At 39.1% G+C, this 14,212-nt stretch overlaps 1 protein-coding gene across 1 annotated transcript in view; it reads left to right on the forward strand.

Moving 5' to 3' along the window:
* adgrb2 (adhesion G protein-coupled receptor B2) overlaps nucleotides 1-14,212 on the forward strand; it is a 331,945-nt gene that overhangs the window by 294,749 nt on the left and 22,984 nt on the right. The window contains 5 exon segments of the mRNA XM_082187020.1: nucleotides 2,267-2,365; nucleotides 5,164-5,335; nucleotides 11,248-11,340; nucleotides 13,260-13,299; nucleotides 13,475-13,489. Coding sequence (XP_082043146.1) covers nucleotides 2,267-2,365; nucleotides 5,164-5,335; nucleotides 11,248-11,340; nucleotides 13,260-13,299; nucleotides 13,475-13,489 — 419 coding nt within the window.

Below are 14,212 nucleotides of genomic sequence, written 5' to 3' on the forward strand. Positions count from 1 at the left end.
GCTTAATAATGCACTAACACAGAAGTTTGAATCAAGTGTATGTATATTCAGTAGATCGCCTAAAGCACTGAACCAATGAATTGCACTCCACTCCATTTGATTTTACACAAGACCGTGTTCAACAAAAAAACAGACCACTTTTTATGTTTTGGCTGTTCATTTACACGACGACAGCGTTTTGGGGGCATGAAAACGCAACCTTTTTAAAATGGGCTTCAAAGTTCAAGTTTTTGAAAACGATACCGTTATCGTCTCCGTGTAAACTACAAAAATATAAATATGACATATGCATGCATGCATATTACATGTTCAGTCTATAGACCCTTTTACAGGCCACGTGATCAAATAGTTGCGCGCGCATTTTGGCAACGGAAGTGGTGTTTTTCCCCACTGGCTCTAACGTGTTAGCAACTCCGAAAGTTTATCAAAACGGTTTCCCAGCATCAAAATGTCTGGTTGTTGCGTTTACGGTTGCACTAATCGATATTCCACCAAGGGGCTTAAGTTTTATATTATTCCGACAGGATCACGGCCGTTTCAGAAGAGTGGCTGCAGGCGATTAAACGTGTTGATTGGAGCGAGGACATAATCAAAAATGCTCGCGTCTGTTGTTTAATCCGCTCGCGTAGCTTGACACGCTGCTGATTCTCGCCATACTTCCGTTGCCAATATGCGCGCGCATACGTCATCATTGTGTACAAACAGTAAAAGGGTCTATAGGCATGTAGTGTTTCTATACAAAGTGACATCGCCAACTACTGGCCTGGCATGAATAATACAGCGTTTTTAGTAATTTTCGTGGATCCATATGAACAGGGATCTTTTTAACAACATTGTCGTCTGTACGTGAAACTTTTAAAAAATGCAAAGGAAAAACGTTTCTGGTTTTAGTACATAGTTGTCGTGTAAACATACCCTAAATAACTAATTGCCCAGAATACTGTAGCAACACTGACTCAAACAGTAGTGTATTTATAAAGACACTAGAAGTGAAAAGTTTGGGATTATTAAAATTTGTGTTATTATAATTTATAACAACACAGCTGTTCAATTATTAATAATGGTTCTTATTATTATCAATGTAAAAAAAAAGAATACGTTTTTCCTGCTTTTTTTATTTTTGTTGAAACCGTGCTGGATTTTTTTTCCTGGATTTTTTTTTTATGAATAGAAAGTTCAAAAGAGCAGTATTTATTTGAAATATAACTATTTTTAAAATTAAAAAAAAATTACCTAAGAAGCAAAACTTTTTGAGGTTTAAGATATAAAGATTTTCTTAGAATGTATTTGTTTCATTGGTGAATTCTTTTTTTCAGATGGTTTTAGCATACATTTCTTTTAATTTAAAAATGTCTCCCAATGCAACAAGACACAACACATTTGTATTTATATATTCACACATTTTTACTGATAGGGAAAGTATTTGTTCTCCTTTAAATCTTTAGTGCCACTTTTACACCCCAGACCTTTATTTATAAAGCTGAGGGGGATTGTAACGAGGTTCATTAAAAACTGAACTTCCTGGTTAATGACCCGAGGGAAACCAACCTGGACGTGCTGGTCTGCTTCCTAACAATGCCTACACAAATCAAGGGTCACGAGCGGTATCAGGTGTGTGTGAGTGTGCCAACAGCGAGAGACTATCCTTCTCTCTGCATCAGTCTTACTCGTGTTTTCACACACAAAAACTCCTATAACACACAAACACACACTTCAGTGAGCATCTGAAGTAGGTTAGTCTTTGCAGCTCCCATCTGCCTCATCTGCTGATTGTTAATGATCTGTGGTTGCATTCTACTGTGTTTCTCTCCATTTTATCATTTTCCTGCCTTCATTGTCTCTTTCTCTCACACACACAAGCTACTTTCACGCTGTGACAGTCATTACAGATCTCACTCTGCCGTTGCTGTTGTTCATTGCTCGATGCTGTTCTCTTGGCATTACTTTAATTTTGTCTTTCTCTTTCTTTTTCCTCTCTTTTATGTGTTCCCTTTCCTTATGTACTTGTTTTGTTGTCATTTTCCAAATATTCCATTTGCAATTCCTCTCCAATCTGCATTCAACCTTTTACCATCGTGCCGTTTGTGTGTATTGGCATGAATGTGGGTGTATGGCTGGATCTCCCTGCTTCTGTGTGTCATGTCAACCTCTTCCCCATGTCAATATATATATATATATATATGTATGTGTGTGTGTGTGTGTGTGTGTGTGTGTGTGTGTGTGTGTGTGTGTGTGTGTGTGTGTGTGTGTGTATTGGGTCCTGAAGTCCACCGTTGGAAGCGCGTAGCAGGCTGCTCCTGAAATGCTCCAAGTGTGGCGTGATCTCCAGTACCGCCCTGTCCAGCTCTACCGCCAGCAGCGCCATGTTAGTCTCATTCCATATTCTCTCTTTGTCTCTTACTTTCTCTCTCCATATCTTTCTTTTTTTCTCTTTATCTCTCTAGAGCCCAACTGACAGTAAGAAACAGAAACTCTTCAAAGAGCCACCCTCCTGTCATCACACTCCAGAACTACACTGCAAAATCACTTTTTTAAATCTTTGCTGAGAAATTCCCTCAAATAAGATAATTTAAGGCATTACAATATTATAAATCATTGAATAGACATAAAAAATTAAAATTAAATCTTTAAACATTCTTTTTTAAACATCTTTTATTCATCAAACATAAGCCTACAGGACTCACTACAAAACATTTTGCAATCGAGTTATAAAAGTGTCCAAGGCAGACAATTCATTCAGTTTTGTTTTTTGTTTTGTTTTGTTTTGTTTTGTTTTGTTTTGTTTTGTTTTGTTTTGTTTTGTTTTGTTTTGGTTTGGTTTTGTTTTGTTTGATTGTTTTGTTTTGTTTTTTGCATTTGTTGATGTTTTTCTTAGCTTAGCTTTGCTTTGTGTTGTTGCTTGTTTTTTTGTGTGTGTTTTTTTCCCGTTTCGTTTCATGTTCATATGCATCTTTTGCACTGCAAAAACACTGTTCTGAAGTATTTTGTGTCTAATTGTGAATCATATTAAGGCTTGTTATTAAAATATTGTCTTGCCACAGAGGAGTAAAAAATTTAAAAACGTGCAAAAAATCTTTCACTACATGCAGTAAGACAAAATACACTTATATTCAAGATCCAGTCTATGACTACTGTATGCTAATGTTGTAAATTTAGTTAATTATCTTATTTCAAGGATTTTAAATATTTAAACTAGAAAATCAGACAAAAATATTCCTAACATGATTTTTATTTTTTTTATTTTCTATGTCTTCAGCTGTGTTGACTGTAGACTTTTGCAAAAACACGCACATAAACACAAACACGGTGTGCTCTTTGAAGAGGTAAAGAACCAGAGTGTGGATCAAGGGCCACCCCTGATTCTTTTGGCTTTGGATAAATTGGACCTCTATTTGCTGGAGGGAGTCATGTTATTGAAATGATCATGAAATGAATGATATCGCTTCTCTGTTCCTCTTTCTCTTTGTCAATTTTTAATTTTTGTTGTTCCTCATCTCATTCTTGCTGTCTGCTTTTTTTCCTGTCTCAGCTATCCGTGTATAAATATGGGGCATGTGTGTGTGGCGCCATAATACAACTTCCATTTATAGAAATTAATGAAGAGGACTTCCTAAAGGAAGTTTGGGTGGACCATGTTCACATGATCCCACCGATTACCTCATTTCCTTTAATACCGAGGTTCCTGCTCCATCCAAACCCCATGCTTTCTCTCCACAGTTAGTTAGAGGAGGACAATGAATTTGAGTCATGCTATTTTACATTTACCAAGTCAACCTTGTCTTTCTGCATTGCTCTTGTATGAGCATGATAACTCATTTAGTAGATTTGCATATAGGAGCAAATCTCTGTCTCATTGCTAATGTCCGTCCCATTGCAGTCACATGCAGGAGACTGAGTCAGTGCAGCGTGAAGATGTTAAATTGATGCCCAGCTGCGGTGAGCCCTTGCTTCACTGAGCTTAAGCAGACAAGTCCTTACTGTCACCTAATATTTATCTAAATAGGCTCTGCATGATGCAGAACCAAAACACTCCTGTAGCATTAGCAACATGTTGGAAATCTATTAGGGCATGTTAGCATGAGTGCTCAGCATTATGAACAGCAATTATTTGTGAGAGTAATGTGAGAGTGTGTCCTAACTGGATTGACCATGTGTGTCTGTGAATTAAAGAAAAAAAACAATAATAGGTTACGCTTTATTTCAGTTCCACTTTTGACATTATACTAACTATAAGTAACTTTGCAATTACATGTCAACTAACTTTTATTAGACTGTTTGGTTAGGGTTAGTGTTAGGGTTAGGGTTAGAAGAAAAAAATATATATTTTACTGATATGTTACAAAGTTACTTCTAGTCAGTAGATTGTTTGTTGGGGAGCATCAAAATAAAATCTAAGCAGATATTAAGCAGACAGTCTATAGACTGTATTAGTATATTAATACTCTAATGACCGGTAGACTGACTGGTGGTTGACATGTAGTTGCAAAGTTACTTAGTAGAATGTCTAACGTGGACTATCGAAATGAAGTGTGACCCAATAATAATGTCATTGCTAAATATAGTCACACTTTATTTTACAGTACGTCTACTTACAGTGTACTTACCCAACAAAGTACTTCAGGTGATATAAGGTAACTACATGGGTTAAGGTTAGTTTTAGGGGTAGGTTCAGGGTTAGTAACTAGTTATAACCCAGTATTGTAATTGCTACAAGTATTTAGTATGTACGTGCGAAACCGGACTGTAAAATAAAGTGCTACCTTAAATATTAATATCATTACTAAGTTACCACATATGTAGTGTATTCATAAATATGATACTTAAAAATGCACAAAACTTGTGGTGGGAAATTTGGTAACTGGTACATTTTTAAATATACTCTCTCAATACTCAGTTTGTTGCACACACAAAATATAGCAACCACTTGATTTGGGATTTCAGGTTTTTAATTACTACCACTCATTACGCATACATTTACGCTGTATTGACTCTCAGTTAAATGTCTGTGTTGCTGTGCTGGTCTCTAAACCTTATCAACGCTCCATCAAAACTCTAATTGTGATAATCGTTGATCTTAATGGTTAATGATTCCAGGTGCGGTGATGTCACAACCTTGCTGCATGAAGGATGAAATGCATTTTGCTCTGTACTCTCTCTTCATAGGGCGTCATTATGGAGCTCTTGTGTGGTTCTCCCTCTGCTGGCGCTCACGTGGATGTCAGCTGTGCTGGCCATCACAGACCGCCGATCAACCCTCTTCCAGGTGCTCTTCGCCGTCTTTGACTCAGTCCAGGGATTCGTCATCATCACCGTGCACTGTGCCATGCGCCGAGAGGTCAGTGGGTTACTTTTTTTTATACAACCCTAATTCTGAATGTGAGTTGAGACTGGGGTCTTTTGGGGATCCTGGGCACCTAGCATCAGAGTGTAAGAGTGGATTTCCTGCAGGGGTTAAGTCTGCAAGACTGCCGAATGACTAAAGAAATGTTATTAGCAAGATGGTAGAAAATAAACCAGTTCAGTTCATAGTTCATACTCAAAATTTTGAACTAAGTTCACAGTTCCAAAAATGAACTAGTTCATAGTTACTTTTTTTCCATGTTGCTGCGAGATATTATATTTCAAAATGATTTCCACAGCCCATATAGAACCACAGACAATTATTTTATCAGTTTTAACACTGAAGCTATGCGTCAGATTTTCCCATCCTCACTGACCTTGACATAAAACTCGTTTAAAGGTAGGGTAGGTAATCCTGTTCAGAAACACTTTTTTTTATACTGGGTGAAATGGTCCTTCCATCCTGATAGTAGTCAATACATTATGTGTTTAGAAAAAGGAATGAAAAAAATCAGACCTCTGTAGCAGCTGCAGGACAGTAAAAACTCTGACCAATCACTGCCATTCGGTGCGAATGTAAAGAACCAATCAGATGCCTTCATGTCTCGTGCCCGCCCCGAGCCCCACTGCGCGCGCTGCCCGGCGTGCACTCATCACATGTCACCGTTCTCGGAAATATTCAGCTCAAAGCACCTGCATATGCAGTCAGCGAAGGCAAACAAGGCAAAAACTACTTCCTCGGACCCTGCCCGCGCTCTTGAACGACCTCCTCTGCTTCGCCCTCAACCCCGGACCTGTCCTCGAACCGACGATGCGGTACTTGTCTCCGGACTCGGAGTGTACGTTAGTCTTCATTAGAGTCAACAATGTTTTCATCATGGAAACTCTTACATGCAAAACACCGTATATGTTATGAATCTTACACGAAATTCATCTTCATCACAGTGTAACTGATGGTAATGGAAAAACGTGTATCAATGCAACCTGTTTTTAGTTTTGCCTTATAAATATAGCTCGTTACCGAATGAAACTTTACCATTATCGATATGCTAGCTTGATAGTGAGTACTAAAAGAAATCTTATTTGTTTATATTCATAGTGATAAAGTTAGGTATTTTATTACATGTGATTCTGACATGATGTCACTGTATGTACTGCGCTCCTTCCTCTCCACTCGTCTCAGGTAATAAATGCATCTTGTTCCAGCCTGAGCGTTTGGCGTCGCGCGTTCATGTGTTTTGGGGGCGTGGCTTTGGAAGGAGCTCAGAAGGGAGGGGGTGGAGTGAATGGAAATAATGAGCTGTGTTTATTGCAGATTAAAAGGTCTACAGTCACTCGATTTTTATATTTTCTTTTTCAGAGTACTTACATTTTAATTATGTATTGGTATATAAAGACAGTTTAAACAAATTTGGAATGTTTTTTTTTTTAGAAAAATGATTACCTACCCTACCTTTAAATGATCATACGAAGCCTCCTTGCTGCTTTTGTTTTGATTTGTAACGTAAGTGATGAGTCGTTCATGAGCGATCCATTCATTGCGTCTGTCATGTGACAAATGAACGAAAGACTCGGAAGGTAAAGTAATTATTTATGTTCCCTGTAAATTATTTTTGACTGCATTATAATGATTTCTTAATTCAGAATATGATCAAGATTGCGTAGGTAGATGTGTTAATAGTATAACATTTAAAGCCCCTTAAATTAACGAAATGACTCGAAAAAAGATTTGTTCATTTTGATGAACGAGATGGAACAAGAGAGTCAGTAGACACTGGTGGCTGGTGTTGCCAGATTGGGTGTTTTTTCCACTACATATTATGGCCGGTTTACGGTGTGTTTTAGCCGGGGTTTCGCCTGGAAGGCTCTATAGAAATCTGGCACTCTATTGAACAAAGTTAAACTGAGAGCGTGGCATTCACAGACCCCAGAATGAACAAGTTCACAGTAACATTCATCAGGCAGTATTACGGTACGTTCAGTTCACGTTCACCCAAAATATGAACGAGTTCATAAACTATCGTTCAATGAACGCGTTCAGGCACAACACTGGCAATATGTAGCACTTCAAAGTCAATATCAAATCATGTTTGTGTGCTGCTAACCTGTGTGTGTAATAAGCAAAGTGTATGCGTGTTGTGGACCCACCTATAGGCGCATATTACTAATAACCAGGTTTCAGTTGGTCAATGGCGCAGTCTATTTCAGTTGCCTCAAAATAGCAACGCGCCAACAATGCGCCAGAACACACCTCGTTTTCAGACCAGCACGCACATGGGCGCACAAATGCATTCGCTATTTAGACAACGTGGCGCAGGACGTGAAAATGATAACTGCGTCAGGCTGAAACTAGCAAAAAACACTTGCTTTGTACCCCATTGCCCTATGTGTGTGTGATTGGCCATAACAGTATAAAAAATAAAAGTTGCACTGTTATACTGCCAGTCCTAGAGGACAGTCAGAGGTGTATTTAAATGGAGATTGCTGGAGGAGTTTTATTTGAGTCCATTATTTTAAGGTCCACTTAGGAGTAAAACTTGGCTGAGACGATCAGTTTTTTGAAATAGCATGCACTACTTCCACGTTATAATGGGTTGATCTGAGCAGCCATAAATAAATCATCTTATGGGTCAAACTATAGTCACTCTGTTGCCAAAATGTGACAGCTTCAACTCTCCAGCGTGTTCTGTGATAACCGTGGCTGACTTTCATGCATCGGGTAAATTAAAATATGCTGCTGGAGTTTAAGAAGGGAGAGAAAAAATCAGTTCCAAATCGCTAAGCCATATATATTAAATCAATATCGCAAAACCAAAGGATTAGAGTAAAATAAATCCTGGTATTATTTTAGTAAATATATGAAAATCCCTGGCAAGGCTTTGATGTAATCCCTAATAGCTTTAGCAAAACAAGGGAGTGGAGTGGAGTTTGTGCACCGGATCCTTGCGCTATATGCAGTTTGATGTGCGAATTACGCTTTGAAATGGCTGAGCCAACAATGGAAAGGCAGCATTCGTGATTAGCACAGGCAAATGAGTGTGGGAATAGTTTGTTCTCATGCATTAGTGAAGATAGAGAGAGTCTAGAAGGCATGCCATCGGCTGTCACTCTGATACGTCTACAGCTTTGACTCAGCAGACAGTCATCCATAAACAAACTGAGAATGAGACCGCCTCTTGCTCTGTCTTGCGAAACAGCCTTGTTCCTGCACATCATAATTTTAGTTGTGGGGAGGGAGGCAGACTGATTACATATTCCGGTCTAGGCCAGTGAATAGTGTTGCAGCATGATAACTCATGCTCAGTTGAATAGAAAGAGAAGGGATTTACTAAACAGTGCAGAGAATGTGCAGTCTATAAATAAAGTGTTTCAACAGCATATGTTTGATGCTATTCTGTGGACGCCAGTAGATTAATGTGTCATTTGTTCAGCGTGTAACCTTTGCAAACCATAAAGGTTGTGTCAGATCAACCACTTGGGATATGTACAACATGTTGTAGAATTAACGTGTCTAAAATGTGCCTCCAGATATCTCTGTACCTTGTTTACCCTCATAGTAGTAACTTAAGGGCACATATTATTACCCAAGGGTACAAATATGCACCTTATCAGTGTACAAAATTGTCCCTTTAGGGGTACTGCCTGAGTGACAAACTGTTGTAACCTTAAAGGTAAAAGTTTTGCACATTTTCCCCTCCTGGAAGTTAAACAAAGTGCATTTCTAAAGCTATGTTCACACTACGAGCCTTAGTACTCAGTTCGATTTATTGCTCAGACCCGATTTTTTTTTATAGCTGTTCACATCGTTGCTTTAAATGTGGCCAATATCATAATCCAGTGTGAACAGGTTATGGTCCTGAACTAACTCGCATGCGCAAAAGAATGATAAAAAGATGAAACGCAGCAAGTTGTCATACGGAGGTAAACACAGTGGACATTAAAGTAAGTGATTATGCATTTATTTATAGTGTGATCTACTGCGGAAGCCAGCGAATTTATGTGCAGGAAATTTTTAAAAAAGAAGAAAAAAAAGATGAAGAATGAATTCCGATATGACTTTTTAGACTGTGGTCGCATAGCTAAACATCTGACCTGTATCTGATTTAGTTCCACATTTGGAAGTGGCTCAAATCGGATTTTAAAAGATCAGATTCCATGTGGTTTGTGCTGTTCACACTGTCATGAGACAAACAGATCTGAGTCACATGTGAGCTAAAAAATTGCAGTCTGAACGTTGTCTAAGACATCAGTTTACATCAGTATTTAACTCTGTCCTCTTGTGATTTTTATCACCTGTTGTGCATCCAGATTGTGTAAGAAAAGCTTGGTTATTATCTGTTATGTATTTGTTGGCAATAAGAGCTCTGATCTTCCCAGTTAGGAGACACTGCTTTCACTTGGTCATTCTGTAGGCGTTGTGGCCATAAATTTGTATGCAAATGAGTGGCATCCCGTTGCTAAGGCTACACTGTCGTCAGGGAAAACAGCCTATCACGTTGTTGTTGTTTTTTTTTTGAAAGAGAGTGTCTTCCTCTCTATTGTTGTAGAGCATATGCAGTTCTGTAAACCCGTCCTGCAGAAATGCAAACAGGCTCACTGCAATGTTTGTCACACAGGAATATAAACTAATATCAAAGTTTTATGAAAAATTGCAAACGGATGCCCTCTGTAGATTACTAAACTAACTAGATTAAACCGATAGATTCTCCTGAGTGAATAGAATCTGCTAGTGCCTTTAGGATATTTATTTTCTCCATTAGTTCCATGTAAACATTTGTGCAATTGTGCAAGAAAGAGATATTCACCCCTCCTATTCATTTTTATTTTTTTTATTTTTTTAATAATGATGTAACAATCTTAAGAATCAATGACACTCTACATGTAATGCAGTGATGGATGACTATAATGAGAAAAACAATGACATAACTCCTCTTCGTTAACACTGAATGCCTAAACCAAAATGACAGGTATTGATTGTAAAATTGATTTAATTATTATAAAATGTTTCATCTGCATTGTAGAACGCACTCTCACTCTCTCATTACATTTCAGTCGTATCCAACTCTTGGTGATTCTATGGTCCATTCTCTCGCCATACTAACCAAAATTTTAAGGTCACTATGCTTATAAAATGCAGTTGAGACTCTCTTTTATACCTGAACTATATATGAACACAAACAGGACTGACAACCATATTCTGCAGGGGTGTGAATCATCACTGGCCTCATGATTCAATTCGATTATCATGTCAAGGATTCCATTCAATATCACAATGCATCACAATGCGTTGCAATACTGCACATGCTTACATTTTCGTCAGTGAATACAAGTAGTCAGATATATGAACTCTTTTTTATTGTATCTGCTCCAAGAAAGTACACTTCCTGAATGTAGTTAAACAAAACTTAAGTCTGAACACAGCTGAAGACAGGAGCATTTAGAACTAATAAACACTAGTAAATACTAAAAGTGCATGAAACTGTCAAGTAGAGTACTTAAGTTACAATAACGCACGCATACACACTCGCACACATGCACACACACTATGTTAAAATAGTGGGTGCATTTTGTATTACTCGCTTTTGTGTTTCACCTCTCTCCACCATTTTACGCAAGCGAGACAAGCGCGTATGTGACGAATGACATCAGAGAAACGTTAGTAGGCTGAAACGGCTATAATCGATTATGGTCTATTACTGCATCTATGCACAGTCGTCCACGTCCGCATCACGATGCATCGTAGAATCCTAATATTCTGCTGCTGTGTGATTGTCATTATAGAGGTTTGAAACGATGTTGTTTTCGTATTTGATTGATTGCTTTCTTGTTTTATATTTCATGCTTTAAGATTTCGATTTTGAGCCTCTATGATTTACCCTGGTTGTATCTCATGACTTCCCACCTCAGGTGCAGGATGCAGTGCGCTGCAGGATGGGCGGCTGCAAAGACGACAGTGAAAACTCTCCGGACTCCTGCAAGAACGGCCAGGTGCAGATCATGGTGAATAGCATTCCATTCCATTTCATCTCACGTGGGAATCTCAGAGGGTCAGCTCCTCCTCTCCTAAACAGCATGGGTTACTGGGTGATTCAAGTGGGTGTTGTATTGTAAATTGGAGCAGGCGGCTCACCGAATGCGAAAGACTATTCTACAGAGGTTGCTGGTTAAAAATCCTGGTCAGCTCCCATCAATGTCCTGTTTCCTTTAAGGAAGCCCTTTTGGTGCAGTTTCTAATATTAAGGTAGAGACATAAGTGCTTAAAATCAGAAGCTTTTTGAATAGCATTGCACATATTAAAATGTTGTAAGGTCGATCTAGATATATACTATAAATAAACTGACCAATAATTATACTCTACAAGAAAACAATCAAGCACGTCAGTAACATACTTAGCACTTATAACCTTGTGGGGTATTTTAATAGTTGTTAAGCCCTTTACCCAGTGTCCTGCAGCGATTTGTTCGTGTCAAAGACTAGACTTGTAGCCATGGTAACTACAGCAGGAACTCTCCAATTGTGTATGTGTGTGGATAGGTTTGGATGAGAGGGATAACCGCCCCTGCAGGTCTGCTCCACCTTTCCACTTCATCTCCTCAGCTCACCGCTCACTTTTTCTCTCTCTACCTTTCTCTCCGTTCTGCCTCTTTGCCGGCAGAGGTGCCCACACCAGCCCAGCCTCTACAGTCAGGACCAGTGTGGGTCACTCCGATATCCACCTGGGTGCTGCCAAGGCTGCCACCAAACCTGCCCCACCCACCCTCCTCTAGCCTTGGCCAATCACAGTCATGGACACAGCCATAACCACACCCACAGTCTCCACCAGAACCACACTCAGACTCTGAACCACAACCACAACCACCTTCTCAATCACAACCACAACCACAACCACTCCCACGGCCTCAACCACAACCACGTCCATACTCTCAACCACACTCTCGACAAGAACCACACCCTGAACCACAACCACATACATACACTCAACCACAACCGTGCCCACGTTCACCGCCAGAGCCTAGTCCTGGAGCAAAATCATATGACCGTACGTCTCTGAAATGAACGTGATTGCATGTGTTTGCTTTAGAGTTAGTGCTGTCAGTTTTAGAGTAGCTGATAGCGTACTGTGAGCATATTAGCCCGCTAATTAGATAAGTTGCTAGCTGTCAACAGATCTGACTTTAATTTATGTAGTACAAAGTAACTTCATTTCCATGGCTGTGCAGTAGAGGTTTTGCACAGTCGCAGGTCTCAACTTAAACATGCAGGTATATGCATACATATAAGTTGCTCTCACTGGGAATGCTAAAATTGCTCCACAGTGTAATACCCTCACTAAAGCTTTGTTTTGAACTCCTTTGAGAGTCAATTCTTTTGGCAGCACTAACCAACACTGAATTCCAATGAAGGCCTGGAGTTAAAAAGAGCTGCTCTCAGATGGACGTTTACAGTTTACCCTGAGGGACACAGTCATTTTGCATCCACTGTTTTTTTGAGTTTTTTTTTTTTGAGTCATACCCTCTTTTCATAAAAATAATATCCGTTTTTGTTTTTTAGAAAGTCAAGCCCAGCTGTGTCAGACTGCAATATGCTAATTTATTTTCACTTCGGTTCAATGTAATTAGTGCTGGTGCTAAGGGATCTGCTTTTATTGTAGAGGTGTTGCAGATGTGTTGCATTAGACTAGGACTTTGTCGAAACTGTGTGGTGATTGCTAAAATGAAAATGTTGTTTCTTTTTGATGGACTTTAACCGCCACATACTGTCTGTTACTGCCCTCAGCTCCACCCTTCACCATGCCAAAGTTGTATGACTGTATGTAAATTATCAAGAACTGGCATCTATATTATAGTTCACTTATGGATAGCATGTCGTTTGTAACCAGATTAAGTTCTCTCTCTTCTGTCCTTCATTCACCTGCACAGACGGACTTTGAGAAAGATGTGGACTTGGCTTGTCAAACGGGTAAGTATTTCTGGACCCTCCATTATGCCTTTCACTATTGCACTTCTTTGCTTTCTCATTCTTGCACTCTCCTCACCGGTTCTTTCACATTGGCCTGGTTCTAATTCTGTTTGTTTGGTTAAGTTTGTTAATGTAAAGTTAACCCTGCACATCGTTGTCTCCCCCTCACTTGCAGAGAGAGGACACCCATGTAAGTCTCACACTTAAGTTGGCAATTTGTGTTAGAATAAAGTATTTTGTTATTTTGCATAAATTGACATACCAAATGTGCATTTTTGCTCTTTGATTACCATACCATTATCATCTTCAGCATACTAGGGCATTAATGGATACATTTTTGATAAATTTTGTGGATGAGAAACTGCCATTGTAATAATATTAACCTTAAAAAATGAAAGTTTTTTTTCTTCTATAGGTATGTTATTTCAGATTTGTTTATTTAAGTTTTTTTTCCCCATGTTACTTTTTCACCTTTTGACTAAGTTATGTTTTCTGTTAAATGAGACCTTATAAATGATGTATAAAATGGTTAAGCCTTTACGGCTGATGGTTTTTCCCTCAGAGGAGCTGTTTTGTGCATGGCTTTCCCTGCTATCCCTACTTAATTCGACTGAACTCCTGCTGTAGCACCAGCCTTTGCAACCGATTTTGCAATCCAAATTTGCATGCTGAGAATCCTAGTTACTAACTCACCTGCCTGAAAATGTTTGTCCTTTCTTGCCCTCACTGCCTTCTGCGCCTTTGACCCTTTCCTGCTCTTCTGACCTCTGCATTGACATGCTCCATTTCTACGTAACTGAGCTCATTTTCTTTTGTCTCTTTTCCCATCATTCCCTCCACCGACCACATTCTCTCCGCACCCACATGAATCAATCTTGCTTACCCTGTCACTGCTTCAACCTCTCTCCAAAAC

The sequence above is a fragment of the Leuciscus leuciscus genome (assembly GCF_965113295.1).
Source record: "Leuciscus leuciscus genome assembly, chromosome: 12".
Classification (NCBI taxonomy): Eukaryota; Metazoa; Chordata; class Actinopteri; order Cypriniformes; family Leuciscidae; genus Leuciscus; species Leuciscus leuciscus.